Genomic DNA, 20,140 nt, shown 5'->3' on the forward strand with positions numbered 1-20,140 from the left:
GTCAATTTAGATTTGCTTAAGTTATTTTAGTGGAATGAAAGTTATCGATGATTCATTGTGAAACTCGTATGTTCATACCATTTACAATTTATTGATTATAAGTTGTAATGTGTAATATCCCCACAATTTTTTTTGAAATTTAGCAGTTTACAACACAACAAGGACCCGTTAGGGTTAGCAATGAAAAATACAATAATTCTGAAAACTGCAACCCTTCCACTTTCTGATCACCAAGTGCCCAATCTGGGATGGTGAGAGCATACAGTGTTGTGGGGATCATTAGTTGCAAAATACTGAAAATTATTACAATACTTGGGCGTCAAGCCAACCCCTTCTGCTTATACAGCGGGTGATGGAAATTCTGAAACTTCTTGGCAGTAAACCAGCTAGGAACAAACCAAACAACTAAAACAACAATCACTCTACCGCTTATGCAGTGGGGGATTGGAAATGAAGATTACTATCAACTCCACCGCTTATTCAGCGGGAGGACAACATTACAAACAATGATAGGCGGCATGGCCAACCTCTTCCACTTATACGGTGGGGGATACAAGTAAATTGCAGCAAAGGGATTGATTAGTAGTATTGAAACAATCTTACAATAATGAATCCTGCAACTACTGTGAGAACAAGAGAAATATCAACTCTAATAGAAGGAAAGTTCTACTAGAGATTACAATGGATAACACTGAAATTCCAACCCAAATACACCCTTAATCAAATTGAAATGAAACTATCAACAACACCAAAAATGAACCAGCAACAAAAAATGCACACAACTCACTCAAAACCCCACCAAACAGCTCCAAACCGGTGGCAAATGAAAGCTAGAGGATAGGCAATCAGACCCCCAGCTCAACAACCCTGTCAAATCACCACTAAAAAGCTGCACGCTGCCCTAGGGTTGGCTGGAAATGTACGACCAGCAGGGAAGTTCAATCAGCAAGAGAAAAATGCACACCAAACCACTTGACATGAGCCTCCAGATGATGAATCGCTCAACAGAGAGGCTTCCAACGTGCTATTATCTAGAACAAACAGTCACTCGAGCAAGAAGATATGACTGAAAATCACTTACAGCCACTCCAAAAACCAATAAACTGAAAACACACCCAACACATCTGTTCACGTGTTTTTTGTGACAGCGTCGAACACAGAATAAAGTTGCCTAACGGTCACTTCACTCTCTCTTGATCAAAGTACGGTTGCATGCTAAGATTGCAAGAAGTTCAAACAATCGACTCCAAGGTTCCTTTATGCTACAGACATGACTCAGTTGGCTGGTGTGATTGCTGGTAATCCAAGGGGCCTTACGTTTGCATCGTTCTTTCACTTCTTTGCTGTGGCTGGAACTCCATCATCGGATATGGCAATTCTGCGATGCTGCTGCTTTGAATGGACTAAAATGAACTGAAAGTAAATGGGAAAGGGTTTAGAAGGATCTAAATCTACTCCTAAGGGCAGTGATAACAATGAATAGTGCTCTGGTGGACAAATTCCAAATAAACCAAGCTCTGCTTTGCCAAGATCAACTACAACTCCGCAAGAACCGGTGCAATCTTCTGGGGATGCTAGAGGATTTTCAAATCGAGAAAGTACATTTGAATACCCAAAACGGTGCAATCCAAACAACCATCTACAATCGAATTTAGCACAAATTTAAGGGGTTCAGGCTAACTTTACACTACAACTTACAATCAACAAGATGCAAAAAGTATGAACCATGGAAATTCATCAAACACCATTACATTCTCCATTGAAATCAAAGCACTATACTACTTCTACTCTAAGTGAGGAAGGTGAAACCATGCAAGTCTTGGAAATAACTTAAGTGGACACCATCAAAGAACAATGTTTCACTGTTATTATCTCAAAACCTATCGCAACAATTTCATACAAAGCTCCCTCTTCCACAAATGAGGGAGTCACCCTTTTATATAGGCCTCAAGCCATGATTACATGTAAAACCCTAATTAGGGTTTGCCCTAAAGATTCTCCACTCAAGATGCAACAAGGTGGGAATCTCCAATTAATAACCCATCATGCCCATATACAATTAATTCCATCCCATTACAATTAATTACATTCCAGAAGTGCCCACCATGCAATGAATGTACCCTCATGCAAAAATCGCTCGTGATGCCATAAATGCACCATCATCTTTTGAATGTGACGGCTGCATGCAGAGAGATGCTTCATTAATTCAGCGTCCGTTGACTCGGCTGCCACTTGGCAAGAAAACCTTGGAGAGAGAAAACTTCAAGAGAGAAGAATTTGATCCATGAAGAATTTTTCTTGAAGTTTCTCGAACTCTCCTTGCTCTGGAGGAGATTTTCAACAATTCTCCACCATCTCCTATTTTTTAGGAATTTCCACAATTTTAGGGTTTTAGTCCAGGAGAGAGAATTCTCTCATGTATCCATATCTTCAAAAATTTCTAAATTTGGAGGTCATTTGAGCCCTGAAAATGGATTTTTCAAATTTTTCCGTGGGGGGGAAATTTCTTGTTCAGTTCATCCCCGATTTCTTCCTTGCCTTAGAAATTTTATCTTCAATTCATCCTTGAGTGTGATTTCTTGTTGTGGAGGAATTCTCCTTTAGAAAGGAATTTGTTCCTTACCCTTTCCTGGAATTCTATCCTGAAGGAAGGAATTTCCGACACAACGCCAATTTTTTCACTTTCTTGGAATTTCTTCTTCTTGGGCGCAATTTTGACTTGGTGGAGGATTGAGTGAATTTGTGAATCCTCCATGCCTCCTTGGTTTTGGTGCCTGTCCTTCATCTTGGGTGGAATTTTGACTTGGTGGAGGATTGAGTGAATTTGTGAATCCTCCATGCCTCCTTGGTTTTGGCACCTGTCCTTCATCTTGGGCAGAATTTTGACTTTGATGGAGGATATTTATTCTTTCTTGCTCTCCATGGATACCTTTGCTATAATCACTATGCAATGGATTTCTTCATTTTTTATGAATTCCTTGAGGACCTCATTTCAGCGCCTTATTCATGCCTTGGGCGCTAATCTCCTTTAGGCGTGGAACTCTAAACTTTCTCCATTCTCCTTGAGCACTCCACTTTGGTGCCCTCCCTTGGAGTAGGGCAGAATTTTCACTAAGTGGAGGAATTCACAAGTTTTTTGTGAATCCTTGAGACCTTCTTTTTAGCGCCCAAGTCCACAGTTGGGCGGAATTTCACCACTGTGGAGGATTCATGAATTTCCAAACATTTCCTGATCTGCCTCATCTAGCGCCCAATCATTTCCTTGGGCGGAATTCTTCATGCATGGAGGATTTTGATGCTTTTCACAAGTTCCAGGCTCTTCGTCAGGATACATATATGAAATATAACATTTAAGTATAAGTGGCATCTTCAATATGTCTTTTTCCTTTCTTATACTTTAAGTTATATTTCATATATATTGTCAGGATGTTTTAGAGTGGTTTCAGGTCCATAGGAATTATAATGCAAATTCTGGATTTTGGAAGATCTTTCAAGTTTTCAAACTTAGTCAAATTTCAGGCCATTTTTGGATCAGGATGACATTGGTGGATTGATGTGAATTTCTGGACTTGGATGATTTTGCATGCTTTCCTCTTCTGGAGTAGGAGTTCCAAACTTAACCATTTTTTGATCCAACTTGTCTACCTTTTGACTCTTCCGGATTTAGAAATGGTCTTCAGGAACGTTCAGTCTTCAGCGTCTTCAGAGATATTCAGCTTTCAGTGTTTTCCTGTGAAGATCCTGCCAAAAATAGATTTTCCCAAATAGTAAGTGTTTCAAAATGTCAAGGTTTGGGCAAAATAGGTCAGAAAAGCACTTACTAAAAATAGAAACTTACTAAAAATAGTAAGTCTGATTTTGGCAAAATTAGACCAATCTGGGACTCAATAAAATCCCTAAAAATTAGGAACTTTCTAAAAATAGAAAGTTGCTCCGTTTTGGCTCAAAGTTTACTGGGAGGTTCCTAATTCCAGTCATATGTTCAGTTTCTTCGAAACCCTAACAAAAACCCCTAAAATCTAGGACAAAAGGCATAAACCCCCAAAAAGACAAAACAGGCCCTAGACTTCACCAAACTCACTCAAACGAAAAGCAGATTTAATCAATATGACCCCCAAACTCTTGCAAAGCGGAGAAACTGACGAGACTGCTGCGAAAAGACCCCAAAAACAAAACCAAAAGACCGGAAGGGCCTAAAAAGTAGGGGGTCTCCATTTGCAATGGGGCGATGTGTGACAACATCACAACAACACCAAAACTGAAAATCTCTCAATCTCTTCGATGAGCACAATCTATCTCCCTGGGTGAAAGATAGTCACAAATAATCAGCTAGGTACTGCCTTTCAAGCATGAAACTGATGGTTGCTAGGAAGCTCTCAACTTCGAAGCTCAATTTTGGCACCATTCCAGCAGCATAACATTATCATTCATCAAGCATACCCAAATGAGAGCTCAACATTCTTATTTATAGATTTTGGAGGCTCAAATTGAAATTCACATGGCGCTCAAATTCACCTTTTTCACTTGCATTTCATTTCATTTGATTTCAATACCTCACCAAATCGCCCAAGTCACATCCACCCTTAATCACCACTTTGATAAATATAATGCTTATAAAATAACATTGATGAAATTGCACTTTGGCATCTCAATATGAAGGTGGAATATTTTGCCAAATAGACAACAGGATAAAAATAATATTTCCATTCTCTAAGTTGTCCAAGATCATAGCAGAGTCACCTTATTAAAATTGCCAATAATGTGTAAAGTGAGTGCTCAACAATGACTTATAAATAATAATATAACTTAGGCAATCTTACTTAGAAAATCGTCCAACTTGCCTTAAGCTATAATTTAATTAAAAACACCATGGCAACCCCTTGAAGTCACAACACAAATTACGCCTAGGCCACGGGGAATAATAAAGTATTAAAAAATACTTTTGCTTCCAAAAACTGAATACTGCCAAAATGAGTTGAGGCCAAGGTATTGAACTGCATTGTAGAAAATAGTCATCTGAGTTCAAACATAGGATCCTGCCAAAACTAACACTGCCAAGCATAGCCATTGAGCTGAGCTACAGAACCCCTGCCAAAAATAGCACTGCTAAAAACAGTACTTACTATAAATAGCATATTGCTAAAAATAGTGTGTCAAAAGTCATTTTCATCACATTCTGAGCAGCAACCATGACTTACTAAAAATAGTAAGTCCGGAAATGATCTCTGAAGAATTTGCATGTCAAACCACACTGGAGCTCTCAAAAAAACCCAAAAAAACCCTATAAAGCAAACAACCATCAGTCTGCCGCAATTTACTAAAAATAGTAAATTCAAAAATCTTCTTTGATTGGAATGCATGTTATACCATCTTGAAGCTCACGAAAAACCCAGAAAGAATCTAGAGAGCAAACTGTAGAACTCCTACAAACACCTCTCCGAAAACCTTCCTGAAGACAAAACCCCTAATTTAGTCTCTGGTTAGCCTACGGGTTTTCCAAACTAGGCTAAGACTTTATCCATCAGTCTAGAACTAAGAAGGGGACATTACATAATGCATGGTTCGTCTGAACCTTTAAAATAAGCTTAAATTTGATTGCTTCTCAGTCATTGACACTCATACCTCTTATGGTGTTGATGATTGTTAGTTGTAATTTGAATATCATTTGTTTTCCCTTGAAGATCACACCAGCTTTGCCTAGTTGTTCATTGTATGGCAAAACAAAGCATGGTTGAGTTTCACTAAGTCATTCATCGTCCCTTGCATTCTAGGATTAGATTAGGATTTCTCAAACCTTATTCCTCTTTCATTTTTTTTCATAAGTCCTTAGTAGTAGTAAGCAAAGCACTTCATTGAAAATCATTCAAAAGTATAACTAGACTCATAAGGCATTTTCCTAGTTTTGAAGTGATCATCTCCTAGAACAATTACGTAAGTCCCCATCAACAATCACATGAACCATTGAGTCCCACACGTCAAGACCTAACAGTATAAACTTTGGAATCATCTCAAATGGTCACTTAACTTAGTGTTTGGGAGGATTTTGTTCAAGAGAGGGTAGAGTATTCAATACTTTATTTTGTGTTCGAAGTGTCACAAAACTCACATCAACAAGTAGGAGTTATAGTCCATCTCATTCTCGTTCACAAATCGTGAAGGTTGAATAGAGCAAATTATTAAGTCCTTAACAATTTAAGTGTTTTTGGAGTTATTGAGTTTTCATCAAGTCATTTTTATTTATTTATTGAGTTTGCAAACTATTTTGTGACCATTAGTTGCAGTGCCTCTTTCAACTTAGGCATCCTCTCGAAGAGAATGAAGTGTGATGCATATTTGGTCTCTATAGGTTCAAAAATTCCTTCTTGGAGAAAGTCCCAAATAATGTATATGATGTGTAGTGGTCTTAGATAAATATTTGCAAATCTCTAGCATCAAGAACCATCTATTTGATCCACTCTATTTTCCACATTTCGTTGACTACATTGTTCGTGGTATGCACAAACAAGGAGTCCACCACATATGTTTGTGTGCTACCTTAACCAACTTTTTTTTAGCTTTGCATACATACGCTACATTTGTCACAACTTGCACCACATTCTCAGGGTCGGCCTCAATAACATCTCTAAGGATTTGAAATTGATAATTGAGTTTCATGTGGTGTCTTGAACAATCAACAACTCTAAGGAAGTAAGGCTCCTCTATACATGTCATCATAACTTTGATTCGTAGATGAAACCTAATGTTTGTCCATCCATCCATGACAATGCTACTTCCACATGCGATCCATGTAGCCTTCAATTTCTCCATTAGAATGCTAATATTAGAATAGTTCTTATCCAAGACTTGGTCTTTAGTTTGGTCTCCTTGGTAGCTCATATTAAGGCCCCTCTTGTATAATCTTTGCCACAAACTCTTTATAATAAGGTGAATGAGCAACATGGAATGGAATGCCATTAGGAATGAAGAATTTGCCAATGACATCATTTGCCTCATATTTCATTTGAACATTAAACAACTCTACCAATAGGTGGGGAGTAGAACCTGTCACCCTACATTTCCTCTTGGGCTCTATTGCTTTAGATGGAAAAATAGGAAATCATGGCTCTTGGAAAGTTGTAGTACCCGTCATTGGCATAGTAGCATGTTGTGTTTCTCCACTAGTACCAAACTATTTATTTTTGTCCTTAGTTTGAGTTACAATCTCAACATCTTTTCTTGGGGTGTAAAAGAGATGCACATTAAATTTAGTGATGGTGCATTGGAATACAATGCCGCAAAAAATTGGCATTTCCATAGCCTAGTGCTTCCCCCTAATGTGCTAGTCTTTGTCAAGGGGCCTTCTTATTAGAGGGTCTTGTTGTGACCTAATCACACATCACCCCATTCCAAATGGGGACCCCTACTTTTTAGGTCCTCTTGGTCTTTTGGTTTTGATTCTTTGGGTCTTTTCGCAACAATCGCTTCAGTCTTCCCGATCTGCAAGTGTTTTTGATGATTTCTGATCAAGTTTGCAAGTTGTTTGAGCAAATTTGGCTAAGTTTGGAATTCGTTTAGGGTTTTGCCCTTCAGACTTAGTTTTAAGGTCTTTTCTTTAGGGTTTTGGAAAAACTGAGGGTTGCAATGAAATCAAAGCCCTTCAAGAAAGCTACTAGTGAAATTTGAGTGAATTCTGAGAACTTACTATTTTTAGTAAGTTTCACTGCGTCCTGGATTCATTTGGCCAAATATCAAACTTACTATTATTAGTAGTTTCTATTTTTAGTGTCATCTTGTCCCGATTTGCCCTAATTTTGATGTTTTGAAGTACTTACTATTTTTAGTAAGTCTATTTTTGGCAATTCCATCTTGGGCAGTGGTCCCAACACTGAAGACAAAACGTTCCTAAATTTTTTTGTCTAAATCCGGAAAATTGAAAAAGCAGATAGTTGATCAGAGAAATGGCTAAGTGTGAAATTCTTTCTTGAAGTGGAAAAAGCATTGAAAAATCAGTCTAAGAAAAATCCACTTCATCCTGAAGTGGCATCCAAATCTGGAAAATGAGCAAAAATGGAGGTAAAAGCATGAAAATTTTCCAAGGCAATGAATTCCTTACCATGGCAAAATGCATGCCTGAATCTGGAAGGAGGCGCCAAATGAAGGTCAAGGAGAAATTTCTTGGAAATCACAAAAATCCTCTACAAGGTTTGAATGGTGCTCTAGATCAAAGGGGGGCGCTAAATCATGGTAATGGAGGAATTTTCCTCCAACTCAAAATTTCCTCCACAAGGTGATTCTAGTGCCCAAGTTAGAGGTTGGGCACCAAATAGGGGTTGTGGAGGAATTTTCCTCCCAAACCCAAATAATTCCTGCACAACATGGATTCAATGCCCAGGTAAGGAAGCAAAGCGCTAGATTAGGGTGATGGAGGAATTCCATCCTCCAAGCATGTGGTTTTTGCGCCCAAGACTAAGGAGTGCTAGATAGGGGTCAAGGAGGAATTCCTTGATGTGTCAGACATTCCTTCACAACATGGAAAATCCGCCCAATTCAAGAGGAAGGGCGCCAAAACAGGACGAGGGAATTTCCTTCCAAGTGAAGAATTCCTTCGCAGGATGAAATTGGCACCCAAGACTGGAAGAGGGGCGAAACAAAAGCAAGGCGAGTTCAAAAATTCTCCATAGCATGGTATCATCCCCCAAACTGAAGGTAGAGCGCTAGGATGGTACAAGGAAAGAATTTTCCTTCTAGACAAAATTCCTTCATAAGGTAAAAATAAAGCCCAAGGATAGAATTGAGAAAGGAATCCGTGGTTAAAGAAAAAACTCAAAATTCCTTCCTCAAGAAGAAAATTCACCTAGGATGAAGAAATTCCAAGGCACAAGAAAAAAATTGACCAAGAGAATTCCAAAGCTCGAAAATGAAAAAAATCCTAAAAAATAGGAAAAGTGACAAATTGATCAAAAATATTCCTCTGAACAAGATGAACTCAAAAACACAAAAAAAATTCTTCTCGGATAAAAAATTCTCTCTTGAGGAATTTTCTCTCTCCAAAAATCTAGACGGACAGGATTTCCTTCCAAGAGGAAAAATCGACAGAAATTCCTTCATGAAAGGAAAATCTTTCAAAATATCATTTTGAATCCAAAATGGAAAGATTTTCACAATCAGTGAGCTGGCGACATGCAAAGGGATTATTCCACTTTTAGGACATAAATTATGGAAATTTTCATTTTCGAACTCAACCTTAATGACGGGACTCGTTTGCATAGCGAGTTGTCAAGGGAAACATGACATGTTTTAAATACAATTGCTAAGTTTAACTTCTCGCCAACTTGACAACTTGGTAAAGAAATTCTATTTAAACGAAGGATTGGAATTCATTTCTCACGAAGGTTTTTGGAGAAATTTGAAGTTAAAGAGAGCAGGAGAAAAATTAGAGGCAAAGAATTGATTATTTTTCTAGAAGTTCTTGTTCGCGGAGGTTCGATTTTATTCCAAATTGGGAATTTACACGCTGGAATTCCTTCTTCATCAATTTATTAAATTCCTTATGATGATTGTAATGTTAATTTTTTTTGTTTTGTGGGAATGGCGGAATCCAGCAAGGCTGTGGCTACTTCCTGGTAGGCACAAATTAAGAACGAGATGAAAGGATTCCTTCTAGAGTCCAAGATTATTTCAAAGTGGAAGGAAATCAATGACACCAACTTAGGAACTTTCCAGCTGGGAGCATTCCGGAACAAAATTTTTGGAACTACAGGACGTGCTCTGTCAACCCTTTCTGTCAAGTTTGTCAAGAGCGGAATTGTCTTAGCTGCCGGCTTCCCTCCAACCATTCAATGTACAAAGCTAATTTTGGAATGCGCAAATCATTATAATCCTGAAAGAAGAGCAATTTTGACGTCAGATGGCAAGCTTCTGGCTAACCTGACCGTTGAAGCTATTAGAGAGACATTCGGGATTCTAGCATACCAATCTATGATTTACAGAACCAAGGATAGAGCTGCGATGATATATGATGCTAGAGTGGGAAGATGTGCTGAAGTAATCAATAAAGTCTGGATGCAAAAGTCAAGGCCGCATATTTCCAAGATGCTTAAACAAATCACTAGTTTTGACTTCCTGTAGGAGTATGCTGACCTCATGATGATGTTAAGTAGGATTATGGGGTGTTCGCATGCCTTCACGTTTGAAACCTGGATGTTTTTCTATATTGGTGAAGTTATGAATGCCAACGGGATAGTGGATTGGGCAAGGTTGATTAGTCATTACCTGCATGAACAATTGAAGAATTTAAAGCAGAAGCAGACCCAATCCTTGTACATGAGCTCATATGTGATTTATTCGTTAGCAAGGATGGCAATTTCAATGGCTTGCCATGAAAAGGACCCATGGGATGTGGACTAGGACAGTTGAATGTCCACAAGTGTTATCCCTTGTTGCACCTGCACAACTTTAATTCTTTCAAATTGGTGAGCGACACCTTCACAATGTACTTAACTAGATTATTGCAAGATGAACTCCACACTAGGTTGTCGCCAGAGGCAAGAATATTGATACAAAAATTTGGAGCCTGGTTTATTCAATTTCCAAAGTTTACCTATATCCGAGTTCAAGGATTCTCTTTTCTGCCACATAAGCTATTGAGGTATCCAACGGACAAAATGGTGTTGTTGGAGCTCACCAGGCAGTTGACTACCTATGACAAGATTCAAAAAAAGAAGAGGAAGTTGTCCATTGAATTCCCTATTGCCATAGGCGACTATGTGGAAATGTGTCTGTCATTGGCGGCAGCTGAAAAGTCTATGGAAGAATTGGCATTTTATCACTTGACATTCCATATGACCAGATCCTACTTTGATATGTATAACAAAATCAGGATGGTCACTGGAATGAAGTTTAGGCACAAATTTCACCTGGAGGACTTTTGGGCTAATGCCAAGGATGATCTTGAAATCAGGAAAAGAATGTTTTCTAGATTGCCCCTTGACATGATCAGAATTGGTGAAATTATTCAAGTGCCAGATCAAGTTAAAGAGGATTAGGATTTGGTTCAGCCGGAATTTGAAAAGTCGAGGATAGGCCTATCCAGGTTCCGAATTGGTCGGAACCAAAAATTGATGATTTGGATGTTTTGGCTAGACTAGTTTTGAAATTCACCAGGCATTGGATTGATCAACACATCGGGATGTTGAAGGAAGGAAATGTTCGCTCGAGTTACCAATTGATGGGAAATATGGATTCCCATAGTGAAGCCACAAAAGGATCATCATAGGCCCATACTGAAGAAGGAGGAATCCAACAAGGAGTTGAGCATAGTAAAGAAAAAAATGTTCCCAAGAAATCAAGAACAAGGATGAGGAAAGAAGTTCAATTAGAAGCCCAAACAGAAGTCTAGTCAGAGGAGCCTCAGCAGAAAAGGCCAAGAGTGGAACAAGCGCAATCACTAGCTAGTTCCTCAAGTGAGCAAGAAGTTGAGATGTTTGAATAGGAAATTCCAAGGAATCAGCCAGAGGACAATATTCTTGACAATGCACCTACACAAGATATGCTCAACATCAGTGCTTCTCACAGACCTGTTCGACAGAAGATTCAAAGGCAAGAACCGCTTCCTAGTCCAGAGCAGCAAGAGCAAGATGGTTTTGTAGAGACAATTCTAGAAGTCTTGGAGGAAGCTTCGCAGGGACAAATACACATGGAAGTTCAGGATCAGCCAGCGACTGCTCCAAATTGGGTGAAGGAAAGGATGAGAAGAGAGCCTAAAGAAGAAATGGATTTGGCGCAAGAATTGGAAAGGCTTTTGAACAGAATGGATAAATTGGCTGGAAAGAAGGCAGCAAGAAAGTTTTCCAAGATCACACGAGATGAGTTTGGATCCAGGACTTTAGATTTGGTTGAGCCTATAGTGGATAAGGATAGAAGTGAGATCATGCCCAATGAGTATGTAATCAGAGAAGTCAATTTAGGGCGTGCATCCATAGCACAGGTGGTGGAAGATTTTGATGAGTCTTCTTTGGCAATGGATGAACAAATGAAAAAGATAAAGGAAATGAACAAGAGGTTGAAAAGTGAAAATAGAGCCTTGTGTGAATATGTGTGGAGCTTTAAGCATCCACTCAGACAGGAAGATCCATTTTTTGTACTTCCCTCCTCTCTCCCTAAGGAATCTATTGATGGCGCTGAAGAAGTTGGGAAAAGGGCTCAATGCTCTAAGGAGTGGGTAGAAGATGTCTTCGCTTCAGCTGGAAAATTCATCGAGGACTTGGCTCAAATCCAATGGAGGATTCAGGCTATCTTGAACAGGCTGGAAATGACAAATAGTTCATGGGAGGATGTGTACATTTACCAGGACCTGACTATTCCACTACTTGGAGCATTAATGAAAATTCCCAAGCAAACATTGATTGATGGGAAGGTTGTCCAGGAAAGTAAAGTTTATGACTTCCCACAATGGTTTTATGCCGTTTACACTGGAAAGGAGTCTTTTTAAAGATTCAGCAGGGAGTCTACATCTTTGAGGGACTCAGTCAGGAAAATACAAGGAGAAGTTCTCAACGTAGTTGAGGCATTATTTGCTAGAAGATTGACTGAAGATGAATTAACAGTTGACTTCCTGAAGGGCAGATTACATGAATATTTCTTTGTGGAATCATTTTCCAACCCCTTGACCCTCATCATTACTCATGCCGTGAGAACTTATAGTGACACTACAATAAATTAAATTTATGGTTTAAAATTTAAAATTTAGTGCATATACATAATGCAAGGGCTCAAGACACAAGAATTATCTTTTTGTTTTCCAAACTTTTGGTTGTATGAGGTGTAGAGGCAGAGGATACACAAAATTGAATCCTTGTTCTTTAACCTTCATCAAACAAGGATTTTACTTTTGTCTTCTTACTTAAAGTTGCATGACATGGAAAAGCAGAATATAGACAAAAATAAAATCTCAACTTGACCATTAGTAAAAGTTTTAAATTTTAAAATAAGAAATTTAATTTTTAAACTTAAAAAATTCAAATCTAAAAAGAGAAATTCTGATTTTCATTTGACTTTTGTTTTCCTTACTATAGATTGCATGAGGTGTAGAAGTAGAGGATGCACAAAAGCTAAATGAAAATCAGAAAATTAGCCATATCATTATGAAATTTGCAAATAAACATTTGAAATTAATTTAATAAGTAAATTTGAAATCCTAAAGTATTCAAAATATTTAAAACCCTATAAACTGCTGTGATAAAACACCTAAATAGTAAATACAGCGATTAAACAATTGTAAAAACAACATATTATAACTTCTAAACCCTACAAATAATTTGCAATTTGCATATATATACAATATACTGAATATTTAAATTGACAAGGAAAAAAAAAGATGATTATTGATTTCAGACTTAGCAATGAAAATACAAATGCCACGAACAAAGTATGAATCTCAAAATTTGTTAAGTCTTGCCTTGAAGGCTTGATAAATGCTTCAAATGGTTAATCTTTGAAGATGATTGAAGTTTTTCTCTTGCTTTTGCTGAATGCAATAACAGCGTTAATGGTGATTTAAGTTGAGTGTGGGCATGTAAATTTATAGTTATTTTGGAGAGTTAGGGTGTGGGTGGGGCTCATTAGCATTTAGGGTTAGGGATAGCGAGTTAGAGTTCCAAAAAGTGTTTTTTTTGACAACCTAAGCTTTGGAAAGGTCCCAGAGTTTTTGAGACAGTCAAGGGACTTTACAAATTCCCTGTTTCATCCTGGGGGCTTCCTGGTCCCCAATTTCCTTAATAAGGGCAACAAGAATCCACTATAAAAATCAGTGTGTACAAGCTTGCTCTTTGCAAGGGCCTTCCAAAGACACTCACAAGCATTATCACTTTGCACCTAATTTAATTAACTCCAATGGCTACATGCAATCATACTCTCTCAAGAAACATGACAATAGAATTCTACCTTTAAGTGTCAATGACCTTAAGATTTAGCATGACTGAAATGCAACTCTCTCTCTTGAGAATTTTATCTATCACTTTCCTTCATTGCCCACAAATAGGAAATACTTCTTCGTGGCTTAGATGCAATCAGTGTCTCTCAAGAAATATGGCAATGGACTTCTTTCTTTAATTGCCAACGACTCTAAAACTTAGCACGACTCAAATACAGCTCTCTTACAAATTTTCTCTCTACTACTTTCTCCTTTCCTTCCAAAGAAGGGATAATTCCCTAAAAAGGAAGAAGTTCCAAAAAGAAAGTATTTACTAGTACATACCCAAATGTGTGAGAAGATGAGTAGCTGATTTGACTGAGGGTGAAAAAAATGTCTTGTTTCGACCAAGAAGGAGAACCATTTCAAGTTCCTGAATTACCTTTCAGTTATGTCATTGTTCTGTACCTGTTACCCTGTCCTATCAGAGACAAATTTGATAGCATTTGAGCTTTTCAGTAGTACTTAGTTGTGCAACTTGCAGAGGTGATAAATTTTACTTATGGACTCAAAATGAGGTTATGTATTATTTTTCAATTGCATAACTTTTTAAGAGAATCCAAATATGTTAAAATATCACCCTTAAGATAACTCCCATATACTATTTTTGACCTTGCAACAAAGTTGCTTTTTAACGCTACTAGCAGTTCAACTGTACCTGCTCAAAAAATTTCAAATCAACTACATGCTTAGATACCTCCAAAGTTGTATAAATAAGTTGATTTGAATACAATAAATTTGCTCTTATCTTATTTTTTATGTTGTTGTGACCTATTACATGCAAATTTTCAATAATTTCTTTGTTATCTATTTCTTTGAACATTAAATGTTTTGTCTCTCCTTTTTCTATTCCCATTTTCTTATCCCTGACAACTTTGTTGTTAGATGATGAAGTTTGAATGAAACATTAATTTTATGAAGAGAAATGTGCAAGGAATTTTGTTTGAGTAAAATGGTATCCCTTTAATTATGTTTAACCATGAAGAAAGCCTGTTTTGTTTTTTCAGTTTGATATTGCCCAGAGGACCACTGCACATTGCAGAAAATGATCTATAAATCTAATATGCTTCACATGCTTTGACTTTTTCATTTCAGGAATTTGAGAAATATTTGGATCGTGATAAATATGCAATTATAAATGTGCCCCCAAATTTCATGTTTAAAGCCAAGGTATGCACATTGTTTGAATCCTAAGCATGATAATATTAGTTGTTGATTCATGACCTATTTAGCAACTTATTGTGTAGATTGACATCTAGCGAGTATTTATTTGTACATATTCTCAAGTATATATTTGTACATATTTTTCTAACTTAGTTTTTTGTCTATAAACTTTTAGAAAGGCGAGGAAACTAATTAGCTGTAGTTGCACTTTGTTGTTATAACTAATGAGCAATGTTATATGGCTGTCATCTCGTAAAATTGTACCTGTAGTGTATATAATGAACTTGTTATTCCATTGGACCACTATGGACAGCAAGTCAACACCATAATTGCCAACAATATTTTTATTGTATAACTAAGCATTGTACCAACTGCCAGGCATTTTTGAATTTTGCAGAAATGAGATGGATTTACATCTGATACTCATAATTTTTTTTTCTAGAAACTTGCAAGTAAAGATAAATGCATTGTACTAAGTAGACTTCGTAACTGGGAACTGCTTTTGATGGACTCACTTCAAAGTCAAATTGAACAATAATCCGAACTTAATTGAATTGTTAGCCCTATATTGCACTTAGTATTCAAAAGAGTTAAATTGTTCTACATATTAAATTATTACATGTAGTTTTTAAGTGGTCATTTGGTGAACATAATATTTAGTACTTGTAATTGGGATCTCCACTACGGTAGTATGAGAATTCCCGGTTGAGCATGTTCTTGTCATGCATGTGATTAGAGTATTTGAGTATGTTTATTTTTATCAAGGTTTAAGATGAGATGAGGCAGTTGATTGAAAGTTTGTAGTTGCTGGAGATTTTGCATGGCTGCCCTGTATGTATCCTGGTAATGGAGGAAAGCTCCTCATTTTATACTATCATTGCAAAGTAAATGAGTTCTCCCTATATACTATTTTCTGGTTTATAGGTATAACTGCAATTTGTGTGAGTGATTTGTCATGAACATCTGTTTTAATTTCTTGCCAGCTAATAGGATTAAACCAGTGGAAATATATTAGTCTTAGATAATGAATGGTTAAAAGCTAACAATTTATCCAGCCAGGAAATCATATGTTTGCTCAAAATGCTTGGCTGCACGGCTGGGTAGTACTACTAATTGAAGCAAATCATTGGGATAGAAGGCCTTGTGGATTAGATTTGTAGCAAAAGGATCCTTGTAGAAGATCTAATCTTCTCTGAATTAATGGCGTTTGTTGGTGCAAAACTATTATTTTCTTGAATATATTTTGTATATCACATGAATATTGATTTATGGGAACCATCTAACTTTCAAGCGTGAAGCTGTTTAAAAATGTTTGATTCACCATAAAAGGTTTTGCATGCAGTTATTGTGTTTGTTCGGATTGTAGGGAGATGCTATGGAGTAAGTGATAGAGGATGGGGGGAAACGCTAGAATACACAAAGTTAGGCATGAATTCATTTTGACATGTCTTTAAATTATTCTCATATTCTTCTATGTAGCAGGGGTTGTTTAGTACTTAAGAAAAAACTTGAAAGTGTTCTTTTGACATGCAAGGAAGAGCATTAAGATCTATAAAGAAGCAATTTGCAATGAGAAAATGTTGCATTTGCATGTGAAGTTGTTTTTAAGCACCGCACGTGTGAAAATGTGGAACATTCATGAGCTTTGGGAAGATTAATTGTCATGTCCCTTTTTTGAGCTAGGGAATAATTTAATAATTTAACTTGAAGTTGTCAAAAAATTAACTTCAAGTTATATTCATAAAAATGTAACTAATGTTTAATTATTAAAAAGATTGTTTTAAAAAAAGGGACCAAAAGTGATTCTAGGAATGCGGTCCAAAAATTACTGTATTCTATAAAGTTTTTTCTAGTCACTTTTCAAAAATCAAGTTTGGAGGGAAAAGGTGAAAAAGAAAATATTATTTTCCTCAAAGAACCTATATCAGGAGTTGAGGAATTGTCAGGGTTACCAATTAATATTATCAAATTCATTTCCCTTGAGATCGAATAGTGTTCATCTTTTTTACTCTAGGATGAAAACCCTTTGGCAAGGAATGAGTTCGGAGATGAAATCCCTCTTATTCATCTGAGTAGTTCCATTTGGGAATTACCAATGAATTGATGGCTTGCAGTTACTTTTCAGTTTCAGTTTTGTGTATGCAGTTGTGGGTGTGTTTATGAATCTTCGTACTTAATACAAGTTTTAGAATGATTATGGGATAACTTTCCATTGACAGTTAGTGCCAAATATCATTATTATTTTATTGGCTGGCAGTCTTAACCCTGTTTCAAGCCTTTTTGAGTTGCAACTGTCTTGCTATCATTTCTTTATTTATTAACAAGTCTCAGGCTCATGTGTGGTACCGCCATACCATTTGCAGCCTTAAATATTCTCAAAGGCTGTTGCTGCATGCAGATTGGGCCACACCATATAAAATGATCATAAGCTAAAGCTGCTGTATTTGTTAAGAAGGCAGCGATCCACTTTGTGTGGATATAATATTATGTTTGAAGATTAAAAAAGGCCTGACCGTACCTTAAACAAAAGAAAGAAGCAACGATTCATGGTTTGAGGCTGCCACTCCAAATTTATAAAGATTTCTACCTTTCTTTGGGCTGTTGTACACATAGACTCAACCGCTACTTTTGGAAGGTAATTTTTAATTTGAGTGGGGACCTTGTCTATAGAAAAAGTTTCTAATAATTTTATTGCAGGTGATTACTTATACTCTTGTTGTAGCTGGACATTTTCAATGTTATTTTATAATTATTTTTGTTATTGCATAAATGACCAACAGTAATAAAATAAACCAGTTATTGATCTCTTTGTAATTTTTAGTGCGATTCACTGCTAGAAAGGATATAAGATTTGCGCTTGATTTCAGTATTGTAAGTTTGGATGGCTATGCCGCTTCAGCATTAAAAATCACTGTTTTAATAATAATCTGTGTGATTCTCAGCCATATTAAGTACTTGTAATTTGTTTCAGAAGGCTTGCCATCAGAACTAGCTTCAGTTGTTTTTAGTTAACAGTTTGTAATTTAGAAGGCTTCTTGTGAGAATACATCTTTAATTACTTCTAGATTTTGTAGAAGAATGCAATATTGAGTTGTGGGGCTCTCTGCCAACAATTATTTTCATTAGAATATCATTCTGATCTCTTCATTGTATGCTCACACCTTGCCCACATCAGAATTTTGGTGATCAAAAGGTGCTAAGGTTTTATGCTTGTTCTTTGTGGAAGTGTAAAAATAAGAAAAACTTTAATTCAGGACACTACAATAAGATATACAGAAAGGTGTTAAGCAATCGTGGAAGTTTGTGTAGAGATTATGGCTGCACATGGAAAGAATGAGCATGTTTGCCCAAGGATTTGTTCTTGTCTATGGGTGCAATACCACAAGAAAACATGTAATATGCCATATAGAAATATCTGTAAATTATCTCGAAATACTGAAATCTATAGCAAAAATGGTATAAAATTTGATTTTGAGGTTTGAATGTTTTCTAGTGTGATATCTCTGCTCTTCAAATGTTCTATAATTGTTGTTGATAATTCTGAATTAAAGTTTTTTTTTATTTTTACACTTTCACAAAGAACAAGCATAAACCTTTGCACCTTTTGATCACCAAAATTCTGAGGTGGGCAAGGTGAGAGCATACAATGAAGAGATCATAATGATATTCTAATAAATATAATTGTTGGCAGAAAGCCCCACAACTCAATATTGCATTCTTCTACAAAAGCTGGAAGTAATTAAGGATTCATTCTCACAAGAAGCCTTCTAAATTATAAACTGATAACTAAAGATACACAGAAAGGTGTTAAGCAACCATGGAAGTTTGTCTAGAGATTATGGCTGCACATGGAAAGAATGAGCATGTTTTCGCAAGGATCTGTTCTTGTCAATGGGTGCAATACCACAAGAAAACATGTAATATGCCATATAGAAATATTTGAAAATTATCTCAAAATACTGAAATCTACAGCAAAAATGGTATAAAATCTGATTTTTAGGTTTGAATTTATTCTAGTATGATATCTCTACTCTTCAAATGTTCTATAATTGTTGTTGATAATGTCTTGGCTTAAAAGTAATCTCATCAATATTTGTGGGGATGTCTATGATATTTTGAGGAAGTTGATAAATTTTTTCCAAGATACTCTCCCATTGGTAGGGGGACAATACGAGAGTGTATAAGGGCATTAAGAGATATTGTAGGATTGCTTGGCATCAGCCATGAAGGATTGGCGTTTTTTTTTTCACCCTTCAAAATGATGCGTATTTTTGGTTTTGTTGCCTCAAACCTCTATCGGGAGATACTTCAGTACAAATATAGATCCAAGAAAGGCATTGCTATTGTTTGTTGTTAAGTAGAAGCTTGGTGAATCCATCATTTTTTTCAATCTTAGATTTCAAGAGATGCTTAATATCTTTGTAGACCCTTTTGTTTTGTTATATACAGTTGCTTTATGCTCATACCTTGGTGCACTTGATCCCCTAACTTAAGTGTTTTTTTAGAAAAGCACTTGGAGTGCAAACCTTGGTTGGTGCTTATAACGAGGACTTGATGGAAGATCAACAACTTAAGCCTTAGGCTATGGGTTTAGATATTTTCTCATGAATCATCAAATGAATCAAAATCCTATCTCTTGCTCTCTCATGCTTCCACGACAAGGGCAGCTACTGCAACCAGTAATCAAAATAGAGAGACAGAGGTAGATGTGTCTTCTAGAGATGTAGAAGCAAACATTCTCACAAGAGACCACATGTTGGCAGCTCAAGCCCCATTGGAAGGCTTTTTGATGTGCAAGGTTGAGAAGTGGTTAATGCAGCGATTGCACACTTCTTTTATGCAAATGGAATACTATTTAATGCTGCTCGCTTACCTTTTCATGGAGAGATGGTTCAGGCTATCAATAATGGACCGGTTGGGTATAAACCACTTGGGTCTGAAAAGCTTGGCACAACTATAATTGATAAAGAAAACAATTCTATTAGAGCAACAACCAATAAAAAGAGTGTGGTCTATAGAAGGATGCAG

General features: G+C 36.7%; 1 protein-coding gene across 3 annotated transcripts in view; it reads left to right on the forward strand.

Annotated features, from left to right (window-relative positions):
* The window catches only part of LOC131031074 (uncharacterized), a 130,865-nt gene that overhangs the window by 26,709 nt on the left and 84,016 nt on the right, over positions 1 to 20,140 (forward strand). The window contains exons 4-5 of one of the 3 annotated variants that reach the window (XR_009372334.1): positions 15,044 to 15,118; positions 17,511 to 17,747. Coding sequence is in view for 2 of the 3 variants with exons in the window: in XM_059219851.1 (XP_059075834.1) it covers positions 15,044 to 15,118; positions 15,288 to 15,308 (96 nt within the window). In the remaining variant the exon portion in view is untranslated. Of the gene's footprint in view, positions 1 to 15,043; positions 15,119 to 15,287; positions 15,657 to 17,510; positions 17,748 to 20,140 lie in introns of those variants that run through there. The other 2 variants (XM_059219851.1, XM_057962113.2) reach the window with 2 other exon arrangements.

Source organism: Cryptomeria japonica, chromosome 4, assembly GCF_030272615.1.
Source record: "Cryptomeria japonica chromosome 4, Sugi_1.0, whole genome shotgun sequence".
Taxonomy (NCBI): domain Eukaryota; kingdom Viridiplantae; phylum Streptophyta; class Pinopsida; order Cupressales; family Cupressaceae; genus Cryptomeria; species Cryptomeria japonica.